The sequence below is a fragment of the Colossoma macropomum genome, unplaced genomic scaffold (genome assembly GCF_904425465.1).
Source record: "Colossoma macropomum unplaced genomic scaffold, Colossoma_macropomum, whole genome shotgun sequence".
Taxonomy (NCBI): Eukaryota; Metazoa; Chordata; class Actinopteri; order Characiformes; family Serrasalmidae; genus Colossoma; species Colossoma macropomum.
The window spans coordinates 17498077-17520536 of NW_023494802.1; the positions used below are offsets into that span (position 1 = coordinate 17498077).

A 22460-nucleotide genomic window follows, 5' to 3' on the forward strand; every position below is an offset into this window, starting at 1 on the left:
CCAGATTCTATCTGTGTGCGGAAATTGTGCAGAAACGTAATGATGGCACTTCTGAGTTTAATAAAGGGGGGGGGAGTGAGTGGGGGTGCCATCTGTTTTGTGTTTTCTCATATCCTCGCAATCCTGGCACATTCGGTGTTTGTAAACGTATGGCTGAAAATTGTTTTCTATAGGATTCATTAAAAAATGAGGCCAGCAGATGGTTCACTTGGCCAAAGCATTGCATTAATGTAAAATATTAAGCTTTTGACTGCCACGCTGGTTTGATCATTAATCTACTGTGTCCATATGAGCGGAGCTGTTTGTTCAAGCTACCGTTTGCTCGTATCATGACTTCTTCGATCTCACCGCGCGTACAGTGGCACGAGCCAGGCTCGTATGTTGGAGAAGATATTCTTCATGAAGTTGGAGATGATGGCAGCAGGTGCCACGGGGACTGTCGGAGTGGGGAGGGCAATAAACTCGTCCCATAGACCAGCTGGGCCAAATTGGGCTCTTATCATTCAGCGCACACTCACAGAAAGGCCGCGCGGCGGAGGCCAGGGGGGTCAGGGTCGCCCCTGCCATTAAGGAAGAAAAGAGCTATTCGGTATGGGCCGCAAGCCTTGAGACACCCAATCGTATGCGCGCTTCAATTGATCGTTGACGTAGGACGCATTTTGTTTTGCTTTGAAAAGAAAATATGTCGTTACATGTTGTCTGTATGTTCCAAACGATGAATAGGACACATTGCAGTATAGTTTTCAATATACTGGGGTTTTGCCATTGCTTGCCTTAGAGCCCACCTGCCTTAGAGGTCCATGGCCACTTAAGCGCCTCAGGACAGGTGTTTCTGAACCCCTGCGCCAAAGAGCCTCTCACAGCCAAAAGGACTTGCTTCGGTTCAAAAAACAGCCTTTTTAAAAAAGCACGGCTCTTTTTTCACCTGGACGTTAAAAGAGCAGTGGCAGAGTGAATCGTCTTCCTTCCACTATTTGTGGATCTAACATAAGTGTCAGTCCCTCTCAAAGGAACTTTGTGTCTTTTTTTCGGCATAAAGTGAAGTGTATTTTTATATTTTATTATTCTCCACTGACCTTCAGTGGAGCATCCATTGACCTCCATTTGCCTGATGTAAGAACGTCCTAGACGAGAACGACTTTCTCTTTATTAAATCTGAAGTGCATCTGCATAATAATAATAAAAGTAAGTAGAAGAAAAAGGAGGAGACCATGATTATTCCGCTGTTAGTATTATTTTTATTATTATTGTTTGCATGGATTGAGCAAGTAACCATAATTCTGTGATCTTTCTCTTTGTTAAAAGCTTCCTTCATGTCAAAGTTACTTCTAAATCCTGCTTAACCGGATATGGGTGTGCAGCTGCGGATTACACTTATGGCCTGCTCCCGTATTTAATCTAAACTATGGATTTTTGTCTGTCTAAACTCAGCATAGACGCTACACAACAATGAGGAAGGATTTCCATTTTGGAAGCGCTATTTCCTGACTGTTTCGCTCACATTCGCTCCCACATCTTTATCAAGTTCTGTCAAAATTATCCAGCTGTCTGAATGTCCCAGGGAGTCAGCTAAAAGTGAATCTGCAGATCTCTAATTAAAGCAGCACTTCAGTTGAGAAGGCTGATCACCACCAGAGTAGAGCGTCAGTGTGGTGTGCCTCAGGGGTATATTGTGGACATAAGGTTTTTTCCTTAGAGCCTGAAAACTGTGAACTTAAGCCTGCAGGGTTTTAGCAGTGTGATTTAAAAGAGATGTCTGTGCCCCACAGTTTTGTTTATTTGGCTTGAAATTGAGAGAGAGATAGAGCGAGTGAGCAATTTGGGGCGGGGTGGGGGAAGCACAGTAGTGCTGTTATAGTCACTTTTTGCGAGGGAAGCTGAAAGTTGGAAAATAAGCGTTTTGTTCGGCACCGGCTTGGAAATAAATGTGTGTGTGTGTGTGTGTGTGTGTGTGTGTGTGTGTGTGTGTGTGTGTGTGTGTGTCTATTAAAGGCTTTGGAAATACTTTAACTGACAATGCCCTACAGCTCTCTGCCTCTGATGATTGGCATCCTGCCTGTCTTTTTTGCGTTACTGTTGCTCTGCCGAGTTTTCAAAGGAGCCAAATCTGATCTGCCTGCTTTGTTTACTCTGCACTTGCTGGGAGAAGAGGGCAGATGTTAGGGACGGACAGAGCGAGAAGGGAGCGAGAAACAGACAGAGGGAAGGCAGACATGTTTAACAAGCCCCTCATTTACTGACAGCAAGCTCTCTCTCTCTCTCTTTTTCTCTCTCTCCCCTCTCTCAGGGCAAAGTCTCTTTCCCTCTCTCTCTCTCTCTCTCTCTCTCTCTGTCAGAGGTGTGTTTTAGTGCCCAGGCTGAGACAGATGGGAGCCCACTGTCAGGAAAAAAACGACAGATTGAGTGAGAGGAGGAGAGAGGAAGTTATGAGAGGATACAACAGAGAAGGAGAGAAGGGCGGGTTAAGGGATAAAGTATGAACAGACCGGATACATGGAAAGGTACACAGTGGACGCAAAGGCCAGGGTGTAGCAGGAAAATAACTAATTTGGTTTCTTCTTTCCAATTATAACAATAATAATAATAATAATAATAATGATAATAATAATAAGCTATGAGATCAAATAAAAGAAGTTGTTGGCGTGATAATGCTTATTTTATTATTATTATTAATACTATTATTATTAACAGTAGTAGTAGTAATAGTAAAGTAATAATAACAGTAACAATAATACAGTCATATGCAGATTTCCTGGGCAAATGACATGTTTTGTTGAAAATACCTGAAAACGTCCTCTGCAGTGAAAACACTTCTGCACATGTCCATATTGGGAAAAAATGAAAGTTATGGCACATGCCATGTAAGTTTCTTCCCTTATTTCACTCATTCATTCCTTCCTTTCTTTCATTTTTTCTTACTTTCTTTCACTTACCCATTTTTTTCTTTCTTTTACTCCTTCTTTTATTTCCTTCTGCTCATTTTAATGCACATTGTTTATTTACTGATTTTCTCTAAAGCTGCTTTGTGATGATGCCTGTTGTAAAAATCACTACATAAATAAATTTTGACTTGACTTTTGACCTCTAATATGCAGGTGTTTACTGAATTTAACATATTAGAGAAACAGTAAAACCTAAATGTGGCCTGTGCAAAAGCCATGTCACATTTTATCATTTTAATTTTTCTCCAGTCTGTTAAACTCAGCAAGTAAATAGAACATGTGTGCTGAAATTAGCAGAAAAAAGCCTTGTTTAAGTTTGTTCTCTGTGATTTATTTTCACTTAGAGAATCGATTAAACATGCAATTTGAAACTTTTGCATATGACTGTAATTTTTAACACCCGCATATTAGAGTTTAAGAGTCAAGTCAAAAATTATTTATATGGTGATTTTTACAACAGGCATCATCACAAAGCAGCTTTAGAGAAAATCTGAGTCCAAGCCACAATGAGGAAGCCAAGAGCAACAGTGGCAAGAAACCTTGAGAGGAACCAAGACTCAAAAGAGGATCCGGCTCCTCGACACTGGATAGCAAAACAATAACACAACAAGAGTAAAATGAACAGTGGATAAGATTTTACAGTTAATATACAATATTGAATAGAGATGAAAAGAAAAAAGAAAGCAGTATTAAAGTATTAACTATTATTATTTTGTTGTTTGTAATAGTACAGCAGTAATAATAATAATCATAACAGTCCCAATAATAATAATAGTAATTGTCTGTTGTCTATTAGACACCTACATGACAGTTTATTTTAATAATCATAAAGCATCCGCTTTCATCTGCGAGCTCTAAGAGTAAATAAACTCCTGTGAGTCTTCACCTCGACAAGGCTGCGTAGTTGACAGTGTTAAATTATGAGGAATATGAGCCGGAGGTTCAGACCCAAATACGCGCTCCTAGATCCAGCTGATACACACTGATCTGTGCTCGGTGATGAATGGGATGATCTTTAATATGAACAGAGTGTGCTGAGTGCCAAAGCAGTGCATTCTGGGGGCATTTTTTTTTCATCAGGTTTTATCAGGACACTATTTTATTACTTTAACTTGCATGTCTATCAATCCGGCGCTGTGGCAGAGGCTATTACCCTGATGAAAAAAAGGGCAGGGTGGGGGAGGGGGGCACTGATTTATGGGTGATTCATTATTTACTGACTCTGTGCCCCTCCCTAGTAGCCTGACCCACCCCCCTTTCTGTCACCCCCCCCCTCTCTTACACACCCCACTAAAAGCTCAGTAAAAATGCACCCATTTGATTGATTCTAATAGCGGACTGACAGAGATTCAGCTACTTTACCATGCATGTGTGTGCGTGTGTGTGTGTGTGTGTGTGCGTGTGTGTGTGTGTGTGTGTGTGTGTGTGTGTGTGTGTGTGTGTGTGTGTGTGTGTGTCTGATATATGGTTCTGCTGTACTCTGCGTTAATAGGAACACAGAAGTTGCATATATGAGTGCACCAGCCTGCTTTATCAAGAGCCTCATCTCCAATTCACTCCAAAAGCCTCTCCTTGACTTCACAGGCTGCTGCCTCTTATATGACTTTTCATTCATTGTGGACCTTCGTTTTCACTGCAGCCTCTGCAGCTACATCAGTCTCAGATGTTGGTGGAATCTGCTGATGTGGTTGGTTGAAATCATGCTGTCATATTCGAATGCCGTGTTCTTTTGAGAGATCCTGCTTTGTGTGTGTGTCAGGAAGGTTTGTGTTTCGTGCGCTGAGGCTGCACTTTTCACACACAGCTGTTTGACTTTATGTGGACAGGTGATGGCCGATCTGGACCTTTCGCTGCTGAATCATTCCTTTAGACTGGACACTGGTAGACCTGTGCTTAGCTCACTGTTAAGACTGCAAACGCGTGTGTTGATCCTCACCTTGTCTTTCTTTCTTTCTCATTTCCTTACTTCTTTCTTTCTTTCTTTCTTTCTTTCTCATTACCTTACTTCATTCTTTCTTTCTTTCTTTCTTTCTTTCTTTCTGTGTCCTTTTTTTCTTTCTTTCTTTCTTTTTTCTTTCTTTCTTTCTTTCTTTCTCATTTCCTTCATTCTTTCTTTCTTGCTTTCTTTCTTTCTTTCTTTCTTGCTTTCTTTCTTTCTTTTCCTTCTTTGTTTGTTTGTTTGTTTGTTTGTTTCTTTCTTTCTTTCTTTCTTTCTTTCTCTCTCATTTCCTTCATTCGTTTGCTTGTTTATTCCGTTTTTTCCTTCCGTCCTTTCCAATTTCTTTGTTTTTTTTCTCTTTTTTTCTTTCTTTCTTTCTTATTTGTCTCTTCTGTTTCCTTCCTTTCTTGCTTTCTGTCACATTTCTTCCTTTTTTTTCTTTCTTTCCTTTCTTACTTTCTTTCTTTCTTTCTTTCTTTCTTATTTGTCTTTTGCATTTCCTTTCTCGCTTTATATCATATTTCTTCCTTTTTTCTTTTGTTCTTTCCTATTCCCTTCCTCCTTTCGCCCATTCCTTCCTTCCTTCCTTTCTTTCTTTCTTTCTTTATTTCTTTTTCTTTTTTCCCTCCTTTCCTATTTCATTTCTTTCTCATTTCTCCTTCCCATTTCCTTCCTCCATTCCTTTTTCCCATTTTTCTATCCTGCTATCTTATCCCCTTCCTTATTTCTGTTCACTCTCTCTTTCTCTCCATCTCTCTCTTTCTCTCTCTCTGTAACAGAGAATGAGTATCGGGGGGAGCTCCTGAACCAGCGCTGGACGCGAGGAGACAAGATCAGCCGCTGCCGGCCCTCTCTTAGACCACACAGCCGACCAATCACAGTGAGTCCCCCCTGTTCAACCCATCCAATCACAGTGTCCGCAGGTTTCTTTAACAATCAGAAGAGATGTTAACTTCACTGTGGTGTGAGAGGAGCAGGGAGTCACATGGTGCTTTATCCAATTCTACAAATTCTGACACACGCTATATGTTCAAAGGTAGACGCCTACATATCTTCTGAAATAATAGGTGTTAATAGGAAATTTGTCCCCCCTTTGCTGTGAGGATTTGATTGCTTTCAGCCACAAGAGCATGAGTGAAGTGTTTGATGGAGCTCCAGCACTCCAGCAGTTCCACTGCTTCACAGCCCAATCCTGGGTGGCTTTATACCCCTCTAGCCGACACTTGACATTGGGCTTGATGACATTAGGTTCATGTGTAGCTGCTCCAGTGTGTCCCATTCTATTAGTAATGCTGTTCCATTGAGACGGTAAAAGCTGTGTATGAACAACTGTGTCAGCAATAGTTGCACCTTAAAGTAGCTGAATTCACTAATTAGAAAAGGCGTCTTCATACTTTAGCTGTGTAGTGCATCACCAGCCAGTACAGTCCCTGATACCTCATGAACACATTGATTACAACTTCACAAGTTGCTAATTGACTTGAAACTACTAGTAGTTGCGATTTGGTGACATGACAGTTGTCCAATGAGTTGACAGTGACTGAATTAACCCTTGTGTGGTGTTCAGGTCTGTGGGACCCATTTTAAATGTTTACCAAAGGAAAAAATGATGTGATTTATTATTATTTCAACCCCAGATTCTTGGCTTTTTCTGTGAAGAACATATACAATAACCCATTTTCAGTGTCTTCACTCTGTTCACCCCCCACACATTTATATTACACATGTGGTGTTAGGTGAACCCGCGGGGAGTAAAAGTGTGGAGGTGCTGTGTCCTTCACTCTGTTCTCCTCCTACATGGCCTGCTGTTAGTGTGTGTGTGTCTGTGTGTGTGTGTGTATGAGGGTGAACAACATGGACAGGCTGCTGACTGGCTACAGCTGCTAAAGGAGAACCCTACGCTGGCCACTTGTGGTATTTTAAACATCTGGCATTTTTGCATAAATTGTTGTGACTGTATTATAAAATAACAATAATGCGGTGGGTCAACCAGACCACTAAGCAACAAACACATCAACACCACACAAGGGTTAACCACTATAACAAAGTCCTGCACAGTTTATACCAACTTGGCCTGATACCAGTCGGGGTAGAGCCAATGTAACCTCCTTAAAAATGAACTGTGCATGTACTAAGTGTCCTATATGCTGTTGGGACACTGTGTCTCTGCCTGTCTGACACTCTCCCAAATTTCAAAAGGTAATTTTCAGAGGCTTCTTGCATTATTTAAGGGGGGTATAGAGGTTTGAAAGTGGGTATGTCCTTGAGCTGCTTTTGTTTGCTCTATTTTCATCAGCATAAAAAAGGTCCCCCTCCCTTTCTCTCTCTCTCTCTCTCTCTCTCTCTCTCTCTCTCTCTCTCTCTCTCTCTCTCTCTCCCCTGCTCCCTTTCCCTCCCTCCTCCCTCCTCCCGCTTTACCACTTCTGCTTAGGTGTGTGTTTTGTCCTCTGAGTGGTGCCTGAGTCTTTTTTATGCCTTTCTTTTTGGAACAGCCTGTTTTTGCGCAGCCTTCCATCTCTTTCATTGCCCTAATAGGAATCTCATTGGAGAGGTGTGGATAGGGGCCATAGAGGTGGAAGGTGAGAGAGAGAGAAAGAGAGAGAGAGAGAGAGAGAGAGAAAGGGAGGGAGAGAGAGTTTAAACACTCTTTCCCCAGGGGCCTAGTAAATGTATGTAAATGCGTTTTTTTACTTTGCCTCTGATGGAAAGGATTCATCTGAAGCAACTGAAGCGAATGATTTATCGATCCGATTTGATATGTTTTAAAGGGACAAGCGCTGCTTTTAAAAACATCCAATTAGATAATGCCACACTTTGAGAGATCAGCAGCATCTAGAAGGCTGCGGAGGAATCGGAGGCTTGTGCTTAGCTTCAGTTTGTGTTAAAGGCTTAAAACATACATGGGGGGTGGGACTAGATAAACACACACACACACACACATCATCTAAACCGCTTATCCTTCTGGGTCGGGGGGGTGCTGGAGCCTATCCCAGCTGTCGACTAGATAAATAATAAAGCATAAACAAAGGAGCATAAGCATGCACAAAAAAAAAATCATCACTTTACAGGAGAAGGAAAAAAACGTTCTTAACTTGCAATGAAAGTTAATGGAAAAATATTTCTGTCAGACTAATTTTGGAGCTTTTCTCTTCGTCTCTTCATTCATTATGAAATTTTAAAACAAAGGAAAGGGTAACTGAAACTTGTTAATAAAGTAAAAAACGCCAAAAATGGGGATATAAGTATTGCACACATACCACACAAGCACTTTAGTACATAGGCAGACACACACACACCTAAATAAATATGCAAGTACAGCACATATGGGTGCACAATGTAAGTGCATATGCAAATACTGCATACACATACATAAGCATGCATGCATATAGTGCATGCATTGGCACATACACACAGAAAACGTCAAGTACTGCACGTTTAGGTACACATGCTTAAATGCGTAAGTATGTATTGCTGTCGTTGGAAGAAAACCTTGTATCTCCAAACTGGTAACTTTAAAGGAAAAGGAAAAAACCTTCTTTACTTTTAATGTAAGTCAATGGAACCAGACTTTTTTCCAAGTTATTTTCGGTCATTTCTTTTGGTCCATTCTTCATGAAATTTACGCACAATGTAAAACACAACAGATATTTTCAGGTTATGACAAAAACTGAAAAACGACAAAAATGTTGATTTCTTCCGACAACAGCGATATGATACATCAGCACAGCTTTGGCTTTGCGTTTACTTTTGGCAACAGTTGTAATGAGATATTATTCATGTGGAATGATGGACAGATGTAATTATGTACAGAGAAAAGAATAAATTTACATCATTTTAATACAGTAGCACTATTATTTTGTTCTTAGCAGTGTGCCAGCCCAATAAAAGCTCTAGCTATGCCCAAAGAAATCAGCTGTGAGAGTCTGATGATGCTGTAAAATTATGTCAAAAACTGAAAAACGACAAAAAAGGAGACAGCAGCGACATGCAAGTTCTGCACAAACTGCCAGACGTACATACAGGTAGTACACACTCCCACACACAAACATAACCCCCCCTGCATGTCAGTCAGTGCTTCCATTAAATCCACTTGTCCTCTGCCTATAATAGACGGGCAGGACGGATCTCCTTGACGACGGCATCGGACTCCTGTAATTGTCCGTCACTGTCCGCAGGTAATTTCCAAACCGTCAGTCGCCCTGTCACTCGGCCGCCGGTTGCCGAGCGGCACCGGGTTTGGCACTCCTCATGTAAACGGGGGAGAGGAATAAAAGGCTCATTTATTCACACCAGGGGAGGAGAGGTGACCTTCTTTGTGGAGTCATTGCCCCCAGCCAGCAATTTACATAGAGCTGTCAGACCAGCGAGAGAGAGCAGGTCCGCCGCCTGCCTATACGGAGAGCGCAGAGGGACATAATTAATAATGCAGCACACACAGCCTGCAGGGAGGCACACGCGCGCCTCCCCTTACTCTAACTAATAAAAACCAACAGCCTTTATTGTACGCTTTCTGTAGAATTCATGATCCCCCCCCTCTCTCTGTCTCCCTTTATCTGTCTCTCTCGCTTTCAGTATCTGTGTATGTCTCTCTCTCTCTCAGTTCCTCTCTTAAACTGTGCATCTCTTTCGCTCTATCTCACTGTCTTGCTCTCTCTCTTTAACTATGAACATATGTCTCTCTCTCTCTTTCACTGTCTATGTATCTCTCTCTCTCTCTCTCTTTTTCTTTCTCTTTCTTGCTCTCTCTCTCTCTCTGCTCCTTTCGTTCTCTATCTCTTTCTCTTGTACTCTCTCTCTCTGTTTTTTCTTCCTCTCTTAAACTGTGCATCTCTGTCGCTCTATCTCACTGTCTTGCTCTCTCTTTTTAACTATATACGTATGTCTCTTTCTCTCTCTTTCACTGTCTATGTGTCTCTTTTTCTTTCTTAGACTGTGTCTTTTTCTTACTCACTCTCTTGATTCTCTCTCTCTTTTTCTTGCTCACCTAAACTGTGCACCTCTCTCTGTTGTTCTTTCTCTCTCTCTGCTCTTTTCATTCTCTATGTATCTCTTTCTCTTTCACTCTCTATGTCTCTATCTCTCTCTTTTTCTTTTTCTTTTTCTCTTAAACAGTGCTTCTTTCTTGTTCTTTCTCCCCCTGCTCTCTCTCTCTTGTCCGTTTAACTCTGTGTATGTCTCTCTATCAGTTTCTCTCAAACATTATGTCACACTTTTTCTCACTCTCTGGCTCTCTCGCTTTCTCTGCTCCTCTTTCACTTCTATGCACCTCTATCGCTTTCATTCCATCTCTCACTCTGTCTCTCTTGCTCTCTGTTCTTCACTTAACCTGCCTCTCTCTCTCTCTCTCTCTCTCTCTCTCTCTCTCTCTCTCTTCACTTATATCTTGCTCTCTTTGCTCTTTGTGTATCTCTCTCTCTCTCTCTATTGCTCTCAGTTCTTCCTCTTATTCTTTTGTTATGTCTCTCTCTCATCTCTTTCCCCCATCTGTCTCGCTCACTTTCTCCCTTCTCTTTCTCCTTCACTCGTCCTCCCTCCTCGTCTCTCTCTCTCTTCTACTAACACTCTCGCTCTGTCTCTCCGGTTAATGTACATTCTCCGGTCAAAGACCGCAATTAAAGACTTAAAGAAAAGCCTGAGACGAAGGACAGGTTCTAGCGTAACACTGAAAAAGGCCTTTGAAAGAGATATAGGATGAAGCAGATGAAGCCGAGCAGGCCGCACCATTCTGACAGGCTTTCTTTTATTTCTTTATTTTTTTGCAAGAGTACAAATTTAATGAGGTGGAATTTGAAAAAAGAAGCAAGGGGTGATGCGAACTCTGATGTGTTTTACCTATTTGAAAGGAACGCACGTGTAGCTATGGTTACGCAAACATGAAAGCAACGTGAGTCTCTATTACTGCCTGCGCGATTCATGTGTCGACTATCAGCTAAAGAGGGGAGGAGGAATGAAAGGAGGGGGGGGTGAGGAGGAGAGAGGAGAAAGAGGGAGAGAAAGCAGAGCACAGTATCATCATTAAGAGGAGAGAGAATGAACGGGGCTCGTCTGCTCCTGCCCTTTGTGTTTTGGGGTCAGCAGCCACGTTTCGGGAGCACAGAGAGGGCACTGACGACGCCTCCTGACACAGTGCTAGCGTTCATCTCAGCTGGCCTTTTTGATGTGCGCGAGCAACAAACTTTTCTCGCAAGCCAGCAAGTTGAGCGCCGTGTTTGAGCTCCGATCACAGAGCACAAAGCCGGCTTGTTGCACAAGCCGCTCAAAAAAAGTCCCACTTGCTAGTGTGTGTGTGTGTGTGTGTGTGTGTGTGTGTGTGAGTGTGAGAAAGGAAGAGAGATGGTCGCCGCCGCCGCACCTGTACACCCGGATGCGTGCAGACGTCCCACCCCCCCAACACACAACCAACTTTTTATCCCCACGCCCATCGCACACACAACACCCCCATTTATCCCGCACTGTGAAAAAAGACAGATATCGGCAGGAAGTGCCAGAGAGAGAGAGAGTGGGGGGATGAGACAGAGGAGGAGAAAGAGAGTGTGAGGGAAAGAGAAACTCCTGTGTTTAACTCCACTGTGCTCCTGCCAGGTTTAGGGGCCTTCTTCCAACAAAGCTGCTAAGTGGAGTTCAGATGCAGGGTCAATGGGAGGGAGTTTTTTTTTTAGGGGGCTGGCATTTGCATGAAGGCCATTCGATTTCCAGCGCACTCTGGTAATCAAGGCTAATGGCGCCATTGTGCCTTAAAAACAGCCGATAGCTTTAGAGTGAGCTCATTCTAGTGCCTCTGCGAGCGCGAGTGCGTGCGCGAAACAGAGTTTGACACCTGCTCCTTTGTGCCAGAAAGCGACAGTCTAGCGCACGCAGCAGCGCGAGGGCCTTATGAGAGAGGAATTACAGTGATTTGGAGTGACTGTGTTTGTATTATTGTTAGCCCTATGCGTATTATTACTATTATAATTACCACTCACGCATCCCATGGGGCCTCGGTCACAAATGGGCTTTTTTTTCCCCCCGCAGATGCCCCGCACACCCACCCCCCCACCCCCAAAAAGCACCGGCTAATCATATTGATTGTTCAGGTGCAGCAAATTGCAGGGTGGTGAAGCGATAGAGAGCAAGAAGGACAGGAAAAGAGAGAACGCAGCGTAGAATTTTTTTAGGGGTGTAGAGTTTTTTTTCCCCTTTGACGTCTGTAGGAGTGTATTTTCATACACTTTTACAGGAATATATTTTTTTCCTTTTTGCTTCGATAGAAATGCGTATTTCTTTCATTTTTGTAGGAGTGTAGTTTTTATTTTCACAGATATAGGAGTGTAGTTTTTTTTTTCCTTTTGCTTCTATAGTTTCCATTTACCCATTCACCTTTATAGGGCTGTAGTTGTTTTCCTTTCACTTCTATAATGGAGTAATTTGTTTAATTTACTTTTACAGAAGTGTAGTGGTTTTTGTTCTATGGCCTTTTTTGGAATGTAATTTTTCATCTACTTTAATCAGAGTTTGTTCCATTCATTTCTATAGTAGTGCGGATTATTTTCTTTTCACTTTTATAGGGGCATAATGGTTTTCTTCTTTTCAGTTCTTCCCTTACCTCTGTATGAGTGTAGTTTTTTCTTTCATTGTTTGTAATTTTTCCTGTCACTTCTATAGAGATGTAGTTTTTTCTTTTCAGAGAGTTTTTTCCTCTCACTTCCATAGAAGTGCATCTTGTTCCTTTTAATTCTATATGAATGTGATTTTCTTCTCTCAATTCTGTAGGACCAGTTTTTCCATTTGCTTCTATAGGAGTGTTGTTATTTAATTCACTTCTATAGGAGTGTAGTTTTCCTCTCACTTCCATAGAAGTGCATCTTGTTCCTTTTAATTCTATATGAATGTGATTTTCTTCTCTCAATTCTGTAGGACCAGTTTTTCCATTTGCTTCTATGGGAGTGTTGTTATTTAATTCACTTCTATAGGAAGGTAGTTTTCCATTTACCACTATAGGAGTGTCGTTGTTCCATTCACTTCGGTAGGAGTGTATTTGGTTTCATTCACTTCTATAGGAGTGTATTTTACCCATTCATTTGTGTAGGAGTGTAGTTCATTCCATTCACTTCTATAGGAGTGTAGTTATTCTATTCACTTCTGTAGGAGGGTAGTTTTTCCATTTACTTCTGTAGGGGGGTAGTTTTTCATTCAGTTCTACAGGAGTGTAATTTTTCCATGCACTTCTGTAGGAGTGTAGTTTCCCATTCCCTTCTATAGGAGTGTTGTTTTTACATTCACTACTGTAGTTTTTTTTTTCATTCACTTCTATGGGAGTTTAATTTTTCCATTCAATTTTCTATTCACTGTAGTGTTTTTTTGGGGGTGTACCTGTTTTTTGCTTTGTAATTGTAATGTTTTTCCTATCATTTGTAGTTTCCTTTCACTTCTATAGGAGTGTAGTTTTTTTTTTCCTTTTGCTTCTATAGTTTCCATTTACCCATTCACCTTTATAGGGCTGTAGTTGTTTTCCTTTCACTTCTATAATGGAGTAATTTGTTTAATTTACTTTTACAGAAGTGTAGTGGTTTTTGTTCTATGGCCTTTTTTGGAATGTAATTTTTCATCTACTTTAATCAGAGTTTGTTCCATTCATTTCTATAGTAGTGCGGATTATTTTCTTTTCACTTTTATAGGGGCATAATGGTTTTCTTCTTTTCAGTTCTTCCCTTACCTCTGCGTGAGTGTAGTTTTTTCTTTCGTTGTTTGTAATTTTTCCTGTCACTTCTATAGAGATGTAGTTTTTTCTTTTCAGAGAGTTTTTTCCTCTCATTTCCATAGAAGTGCATCTTGTTCCTTTTAATTCTATATGAATGTGATTTTCTCCTCTCGATTCTGTAGGACTAGTTTTTCCATTTGCTTCTATAGGAGTGTTGTGATTTAATTCACTTCTATAGGAGTGTAGTTTTCCTCTCACTTCCATAGAAGTGCATCTTGTTCCTTTTAATTCTATATGAATGTGATTTTCTTCTCTCAATTCTGTAGGACCAGTTTTTCCATTTGCTTCTATAGGAGTGTTGTGATTTAATTCACTTCTATAGGAGTGTAGTTTTCCTCTCACTTCCATAGAAGTGCATCTTGTTCCTTTTAATTCTATATGAATGTGATTTTCTTCTCTCAATTCTGTAGGACCAGTTTTTCCATTTGCTTCTATAGGAGTGTTGTTATTTAATTCACTTCTATAGGAAGGTAGTTTTCCATTTACCACTATAGGAGTGTCGTTGTTCCATTCACTTCGGTAGGAGTGTATTTGGTTTCATTCACTTCTATAGGAGTGTATTTTACCCATTCATTTGTGTAGGAGTGTAGTTCATTCCATTCACTTTTATAGGAGTGTAGTTATTCCATTCACTTCTGTAGGAGGGTAGTTTTTCCATTTACTTCTGTAGGAGGGTAGTTTTTCATTCAGTTCTACAGGAGTGTAAGTTTTCCATGCACTTCTGTAGGAGTGTAGTTTCCCGTTCACTTCTATAGGAGTGTTGTTTTTACATTCACTACTGTAGTTTTTTTTTTCATTCACTTCTATGGGAGTTTAATTTTTCCATTCAATTTTCCATTCACTCTAGTGTTTTTTTGGGGGTGTACCTGTTTGTGCTTTGTAATTGTAATGTTTTTCCTATCATTTGTAGTTTCCTTTCACTTCTATAGGAGTGTTTTCCCTTTCATTGAAATTATATAGTTTTTCCCCATCACTTCTGTATAAGTGTGGTTGCTTCTGAAAGGGACAGAATGTTCATATGATAATAGAAAAGGATGAACATTTTGTTCATTGAGGTCATTTAGCAAGCTTTTTATTTAACGAAAATTAAACTAAAATTTTAACTAAAATTTTATTTTGGTTACTGAGGTTAGAGATGAGAGTTGGGTTTACGCAATATTCAGGTACCGAGTTACAGAGTTAGCAGATGTTCTTACAGAGATAGCAGTACGTGTAAAATGTGTCCTTGTGAGTTAATTTTTAACTCTGTCTTTGTTTCTCTTGCTGTGACAGATGAGTTTGGATATTGATGACAAGCGGACGCGCACACGGTCCAAGGGAGGAAGAAGTAAGTCTCTCTTTTTCTTTCTCTCTTTCTCCCCCCGTCCATCCGACTCTAGAGTCATCACTTCCGCCGGTCAGCTAAGCATCATTTCTGCCGGTCAGCTAAGCATCAGTTTTCAGCTCCATTCAAATGGCTCCTGCTTGCTGACCTTCTAGGCCGGGTTTGCTGTTATGCACGTAACACCGAGAACCTTCAGTAGAGGATTTATGGCCGAGCGCAGTGTGGAGTGCAGGCAGAGAGATAGCATGATGAAAGATACAGAAATGCAGTCCAACATCACGAAACGGCGAACAATATAAAATGATGTTCTGCTTTGAAATCCTGCATGTCTCCCTTTGAGCTGTTGCCTGTATCAAAACGTGTCTTAATGAAAAGCTTTAAAACGCTGCTTTAATCTGAAGACCTACATAATACAGTGCATTCGCTGTGTTTTTTTTTTTTTATCCTGCTGCTACTCATTTTCAGCATAAGTGTCGTTCTCAAAGGTATTGATTTAAAAAAAAAAGGGTATGTTTACAGCTGATGGTGCTGTTTCGCTATGGATTTCACTTTTTTTGCTTTTAATTCAACTGTAACAATTAATCATCAGTTTTGCGCTGAAAGCTGCATATAGCTGCACACTTTGTTCCTCATCAAGCCTGGATGTTTTGGCTGAATCAGTTGTTCTGGGCTGCGTGTAGGCATGTGTGTATTTTCCTGCTAATGCAGTCATGTATGTTTCTGCATGTGCTCTCCAGGGATCTCTATGCGTTCCTGAGTTATTGATTGTAGTTCCCTGCGGTTATTTGCACTCTGCTTTTCTGCTTATGTTTTTACCTTCTTCATTGTCTCTCCCTTTTTTTCCACAGCTCCCACTGAGATTGTAGGACAGGAGCTGAGGTATGACAGATTTGTCCTGTGTAGAAAAACATGCCAACACTTTGCCTCTATGTGTTTGTGTGTCATGTTTAAGTTGCTTGTTCAGGTCTGTGTTCAACCACAGTCTTACTGTAAGATCCCAAAGCATCATTTTAAGGAAAATTCCCCTAACTCTGTCTAATCTGATGTGTAGTCAGCATTACGCTCTGAGACTTTGCCAGCATCCCCATCAAAATCTGCCACCAGAATCACATCTCTAATAAAATCGACACATTTTTAGGCTCAGATCTATGTACATAAGGAACTCAAGTGCTCTATTAATCATTCATGATGCCAGTATCTGAACACTGAAATCATAATTGAGGTATTCATGTTTTAGCACAGTAAGGCAGGGAAAGTAAGAACGCTATCAATTCAATACATTAGTTTTATGTTTTAAAAGGACTGTAAGATGTTATTATATTACACGTTGATACTACAAAACACCAGTGTCTTCACATGAGCAAGTTGTCAAGGATGTACTGTGATGTAATTATGAATCTAGCTGATGTTACGTAGGTCCAGAAATCATGAAAATCTTAGGCTACGTTCACATTACAAGCCTCATTGCTGAAATTAGATTTTTTGCTCAAATCTGTCATTAATGTGACGAACCGGCGTCCTGAAATGACCCTCATGAGCTCATCCTACTCAGTAACGTCACGTGAATGAATCATGTTCATCATCAGCACAAACTAACGAGCAGAACGAGCTTCGCTGAGAAGATAATTAACTCTGATCAGCTCTCAGCTTCATTATTAGAGCGAGACGAAGGAGAAAAAAGTGAGATGTGTTGCTTTTCCTCCGTTTACAGGCTTTAACTTCTGTTCGGCGCTGCTGCCATGGTAACGCTGAATGATGGCACACGCACAGTGGAGAAAAACACATGAATTCCAATCTGAGCGTCACATTAAGGTCACATGGCCACGAATCGGATACGTATCCAATCTAGGACCACATATGAAAGTGGCTCAGGTCGGATTTGAAAAGATCAGCCCTGAAAACATCAGATCTGAGTCACACTGGGGCAAAAAATCGGTTTTGTGCCACTTCAACCTGGTAATGTGAACGCAGCCTTAGAAATTCTTTGAATATTTAATCCGACAAACGTACAGGTTGGCACGTCGTCCACTAAAGAGAAAAGACCTCATGCAGAAGACGACGAGTCCTCATCAGATGCCAGAGTTGTGCTGGAGAGCTCTGGTGTTAGCTCCTTATCTCATCTGAAGAGGCAGCTCCAGAGCCCTACATTCATTTAAGCCCAAGTCAGCTTTTCTTCCGCAGTTGTTTTTTCTTACACTTATGGAAACTCAAGTATCTAAACGATGCACATCCATAGTAAGAGCATGTTATTTACATCAAAACAACAAGAGATCATCTTAAAGGAGAGGAGATTAGAAGGCAGGCTAAATTACTGACTGCACCAGCAAGTAAAAGATTAAAGGAACCCCCATGGATGATTGCCAGTTGTTTGGCTATATATTTTTATATTGAATTAAACCCCCTACACACACAGTTTTATATGGTTCTTCGTGTTGACCTTGTCAGGTTCATCTATACCTTGCTTGGATGTACTTTTGCAATGCAGTAACCAGTGTAGGCTGAAATGGCTCAGTCAAGCAGCTCTTATAGCTGTGACACTTCCCGCTCTCGTTTCTCATTTCACGGTCAAGCATGCCGTGAAGTTTACGAGGCCACGATTTACTGCCATATCCAACAGCATGAGGGTCAGTTATATAGCTAGCTGCCGTATTTTCTTGCATGCCTTAAACACTTATGTGGTTTAAACCCTTAAACTGTGAGAGCCCGTATGTGGGCCTCCTTTCCACTTGGCCTGTAAATCTGGACGAGATTTGCATAATGTTGCTAAAAACCTGCTGAGAAAGTGTAACACACAACTCAGAAAGTCTGAATTATACACATCAAACCACTATAGTGTTGCTAAGAGTCTCTGCATAGCATTGAGTTTCCAGATTAAAATGCTACGCTACTGATCTACGAAGCTCAACAACACTTTTTACTACAAAAAGGGCTACATCCTAGATCTCTGTCCTGACAATCTTTAACATATATCCAAAATAAATACCATTTGAAATGAATAATGGACTCTAGATTAAGGTATTTTGACAAAATACTGAATCATATGCTACAATGTCTTATTAGGATGGAAGTTTTGCTAGCTTTCTTTACTGAGTGTCCAGACTACAGTAGTTTGTACGAAAAGGACACATTTAGACACACTAATAATCTAACTTACATATCGCTGCTGTCAGAACAAAACCTCATATCTCCAAAATGGCTACTTTACAGGAGAAGGAAAAAACCTACTTTATTTTCAATGCAAGTCAATGGAACCAGACTTTTTTCCAAGTCATTTTGGCCCGTTTCTTTTGGTCCGTTCATCATGAAATGTGCACACAATATAAAGGACGACAGGCCTTTTCAAATTATGTCAAAAACTGAAAAACGACAAAAATGGAGATACAAGGTTTTGATTTGACAGCCGCGATATTAGAAGCAGTCATAGTAGCTACAGAGTTGCCTTAAGACTTCACAGTGGAAGACTTTGTTGGGGATGCGTTGGGGCGTGTGTTGCACCTCAAATTCTCAGTTTCAATTGTTGTCATTGTTTTGTTTTGCTACCCTTAATCGCAGGAATGCTCTCACATTTGCATTAACACAGAGTCTTACATGTAATTTGCCTATTAACACGTCTTCTCATGAATATGCATGGCCACAGGTTATCATCTTGCACGACATGCTCATAAATGGCCCTGCTGTAGTTCCTGCTGCTCTCTCATGTACTCTCTTGTGTACATTTCAACAATACGTGCCTGCTCTGCTCCTGCCTCACCGTTGGGAAGCACATAGGTGTGGAGAAGGGGAATTTGTTTACCACACGTTTAAATACGTGCAAGTGGTAATTGGCTCTGTAATTCGTTCTGTACAACCGAGAGGTGTGGAAAAACAATGGAAGGAAACTGGGAAAGGGTTCTGAACAGAAGTTGTGTTTGGAAAGACTTAAAGACTGTAAAGTTCAACGAGGCAGCTGTTTAAGCATATAGTAAAAACAGACTTTTTAAAATTAAGCACTTATTGACCTGTTCATGCTCCTCCCACAAATGATTTGTCCTTAGCAACTATAAGGTTGGGCAGAATTTCAGAACCCCATTCAACCTAGTGCAAAATCGTAGCTCAGAACAATAACATGCATTATTCAAATTGAACCACTGCGATATTTGTTTGGTGTTTAGTAACTTGTAGAGAGGAGAGTTACCACTCTTTAATGTCTTCCAGGTTTCTCAAGCGCTAGAGGGCGCTCCTGAGCAAGTCCAAAATGAATGGGTTAAGATGGAGCATTTGAGCAAAATCATAGTTTATAAATGCTTAAACATTTTTAACATAAAAGAATACAATTATTTCCTGAACACAGAACAGCATAAAACATTTTAATGTTATATTTTTAAGAGCTTTTAAACTCGAGTTATAGGAGTTTAAAACGACAGCTTATGTATGTCCATGACATCAGTGAGCACTAACAGCCAATGAGCTGCTCTGCTCGCCAACCAATCAGCACTCAGTAGCAGTAATGTTAGCGTCCTGCTTTTTTAGTGAAATACTTCACTACTTCCTTCTTCTACTTTCTAAAATTAAAGGAAAGTTCTGGGTGATTAGAAACTGTTTTAACTTTTAGTGTTTAGCCGTCGAGCTCCATTTACACCATTCATTGAGGACACGCTCGTGGGCGCCCTCTGCTGTTTTGCAGTCCTGTTTTTGATATAATGGGGGAAATAGGAAGAGGCCAGGCTCCTCATATACTTGACGTTAGCTCAATTACATTAAAAACTACATTCAGTCTGTTCTAATAGTGTGACCTTCCACATGCATACAAAATAAATATCACTAGCGTTTAACAGTGCAATCTAAATGTAGGTGTTAGTTCTCAGTTGTGGGTGGGGCATGGATACCTCAGGTTGAGCCCAAAGTTAATTTGATCTACTTCTGACCCCGTTTAGCTGTCCCACGCCAGGATGCAATGGTTCTGGCCATATCAGTGGCAAATATGCCCGACACAGAAGGTATGAAAGATAAAGAACCCACTAAACCTTTAGTCCTCTATAGTGCGTAGACCTCTGTAGTTTATAGTCCTCTGTAGATTGTAGTCCTCTATAGTTGATGGTCCTCTATAGGTCTGCTTTGCTCCCTGCACCACTTCCTCAAAGCCAGTGGCCTTTTTCTGACTCAGAGCCGTCGAGTCACCGTAGTCTTTATCTGAACATAACCTTCCCTTCTGTTTGGCCACTGTCTTTCTCTGTTTCAATCTCTCTCTCTCACTTTCTCTCTTTCTCGGTGGCCTTTACACTGGGCATTGAGTCACTTCTCCCTCCCTCTATCTCTCTATCTCTCTCTCTCTCTCTCTCTCTCTCTCTCTCTCTCCCTCCCCCTCTCCTCCTCGCTTTCTCTTTGTTTTCCTCTGTCTCTCTGCCTCCCTCTCTCGCTTCTCACCTCCCTCCCTCTCTCCCTCTCTCACCCCTCACCCTCCTCCCCACTCTTTGGTCTCTATCTCTGTCTGTGCCTCTCTGTCCTCTCTTCCCCCTTCCTCTCTTACTTCTCTTTATTCATCTCTCTCTATATATATATTCATCTCTTTCTCTTCCTTTCTCTTCCTTTTTTGCTCTCTTTCTCTCTCTTCAACTCTTCTATGTCGCCCTCCTTCCTCCTTCTTTCTTTCTATCTCTCTTTTTCTCTCTTGTCCTGTCTCTCTGTGTCGCTCTATTGGCTCTCATCTCCCTCTCTCTTTCATCCACTCTCTTTTTCAGTCCATCTCTCTTTCCCTCCCCCTCCTCTGCCTCTGTGCCTCCCTCTCTCGCACTCACCTCCCTCCCTCTCTCACTTCTCTCTCTTCCTCTCTCTTCCACTCTGTCTGTCTCTCTCACCCTTTACCCTTTTCCCCATTCTGCATTCTCTCTCTCTCTCTCTCTCTCTCTCTATCTCTGTGCCTCTCTTTCTATTTATTCCCCCTCCCTCTCTCACGTCTCTTTATTAATCTCTCTTTCCCTTTCTCTTCCTTTCTCCCTCTCTCTCTTTCCCTCGCTTCTTCTACTCCTCTATGTCACCCTCCTTCCCTCTTCTGTCTTTCTATCTCTCTTTTTCTCTCTTGCCCTGTCTCTCTGTATCACTCTCTTGGCTCTCATCTCCCTCTTTCTCTCACTAACTCTCTCTTTCTTTTTCTGTCCATCTCTCTCCTTCTTTCCCTCCCCTTCTCTCTTTCTTTCTCTCTTCTCTCTCTCTCTACTCTGTCTCTCTGCCTCCCTTTCTGGCTTCTCACCTCCCTCCCTCCCTCCCTCCCTCTCTCACTTCTCTCTCTTCCTCTCTCTTCCACTTTGTCTGCTTCTCTCACCCCTCACCCTTCTCCCCATTCTTCATTCCCTCTCTCTCACTAGCTCTCTCTGTGTCTCTCTTTCTATTTATTCCCCCTCCCTCTCTCACGTCTCTTTATTCATGTCTTTCCCTTTCTCTTCCTTTCTCCCTCTCTCTCTTTCTCTTTCGCCTTCTGCTCTTCTTGTCACCCTCCTTCCCCTTTCTTTCTTGCTATCTCTCTTTTGCAGTCCATCTCTCTGTCTCTTTCCCTCTCCTCCTCGCTTTCTCTCTCTCTTCCTCTGCCTCTCTGCCTCCCTCTCTCGCTTCTCACCTCCCTCCCTGTCCCACCCCTCACCCTCCCTCCCTCCCTCTCTCTCTCTGTCTCTCTGTCTCTCTCTCTCTCTCTCTCTCTCTCTCTCTCTCTCTTTGTGAAGCCTTCAGGGAGGGCATTGAGTGATGTCTCCAGCTTATTGGAAACATATTACAGTTGCCTTTATTTACATGTGTATCTGTTCAGGAGGCCATTTTAGATGCATCGTGTTTATAGATCTCTCTGTGTCTTGCTTCAATAGCCAGGCTTTCTAGGTGAGGGCTTTATTGAATTTCGCCCTCCGCTGCTATTCTCTCTCTCTATCCGTCTTTCTCTCTCTCTCTCTATTCCTCTTTGATTGTGGTATAATTAAGTGTTCCAGTCAATTGACTGTAATGTACAATGCTTTTTAGCCAGCACAGCGCCCTCCCTGGGTCACGCAGAGCATTGCATCATTCCTCCTTTTCAGTTCCCATTGCTTGACGAGTGTTCTTTGCATGGTTTGTGTGTAACTGCAATTCTTGCTGAAACTTTCACTCAACTCTAGTTGCTTTAAACTTACATTAAAGTAGGTTTCACTTGAGTTGCATAATGTGAAGCCTCCTGCAGTTCACTTAGAACTTGTTCGAAACGCTGCCGCAACGGTTGCAGCCACCTCAGTGAAATGAAATGAAAGTTTCGTGAAACAGCCAAGGGCAAACATGGTCACATCAAACGATATTATTTTAGTCAAATGATTCAACACATCATCAACAACAAAACAGACGTGGTCTCTTGGAATAGTGTTGCTTATTTGCTAGTTAGCTTGGATTTACAAGCTAGTTAATTAGACAGCTAACATTAACATGATAACTGTTCAAACGGCTGATTTTTTTCTGCTTCGCTATCTTTCTATATCGTGATCTGCATAGGTAGGTTGTTCATTTTCTCCTCCTTTCACAAAAAAATGA

General features: G+C 41.4%; 1 protein-coding gene across 1 annotated transcript in view; it reads left to right on the top strand.

The window, feature by feature from the left end:
- The window catches only part of myt1b (myelin transcription factor 1b), a 71540-nt gene that overhangs the window by 7842 nt on the left and 41238 nt on the right, over positions 1–22460 (top strand). The window contains exons 2-5 of the mRNA XM_036591993.1: positions 5661–5761; positions 14891–14945; positions 15791–15821; positions 19856–19918. Coding sequence (XP_036447886.1) covers positions 5661–5761; positions 14891–14945; positions 15791–15821; positions 19856–19918 — 250 coding nt within the window. The remainder of the gene's footprint in view (positions 1–5660; positions 5762–14890; positions 14946–15790; positions 15822–19855; positions 19919–22460) is intronic.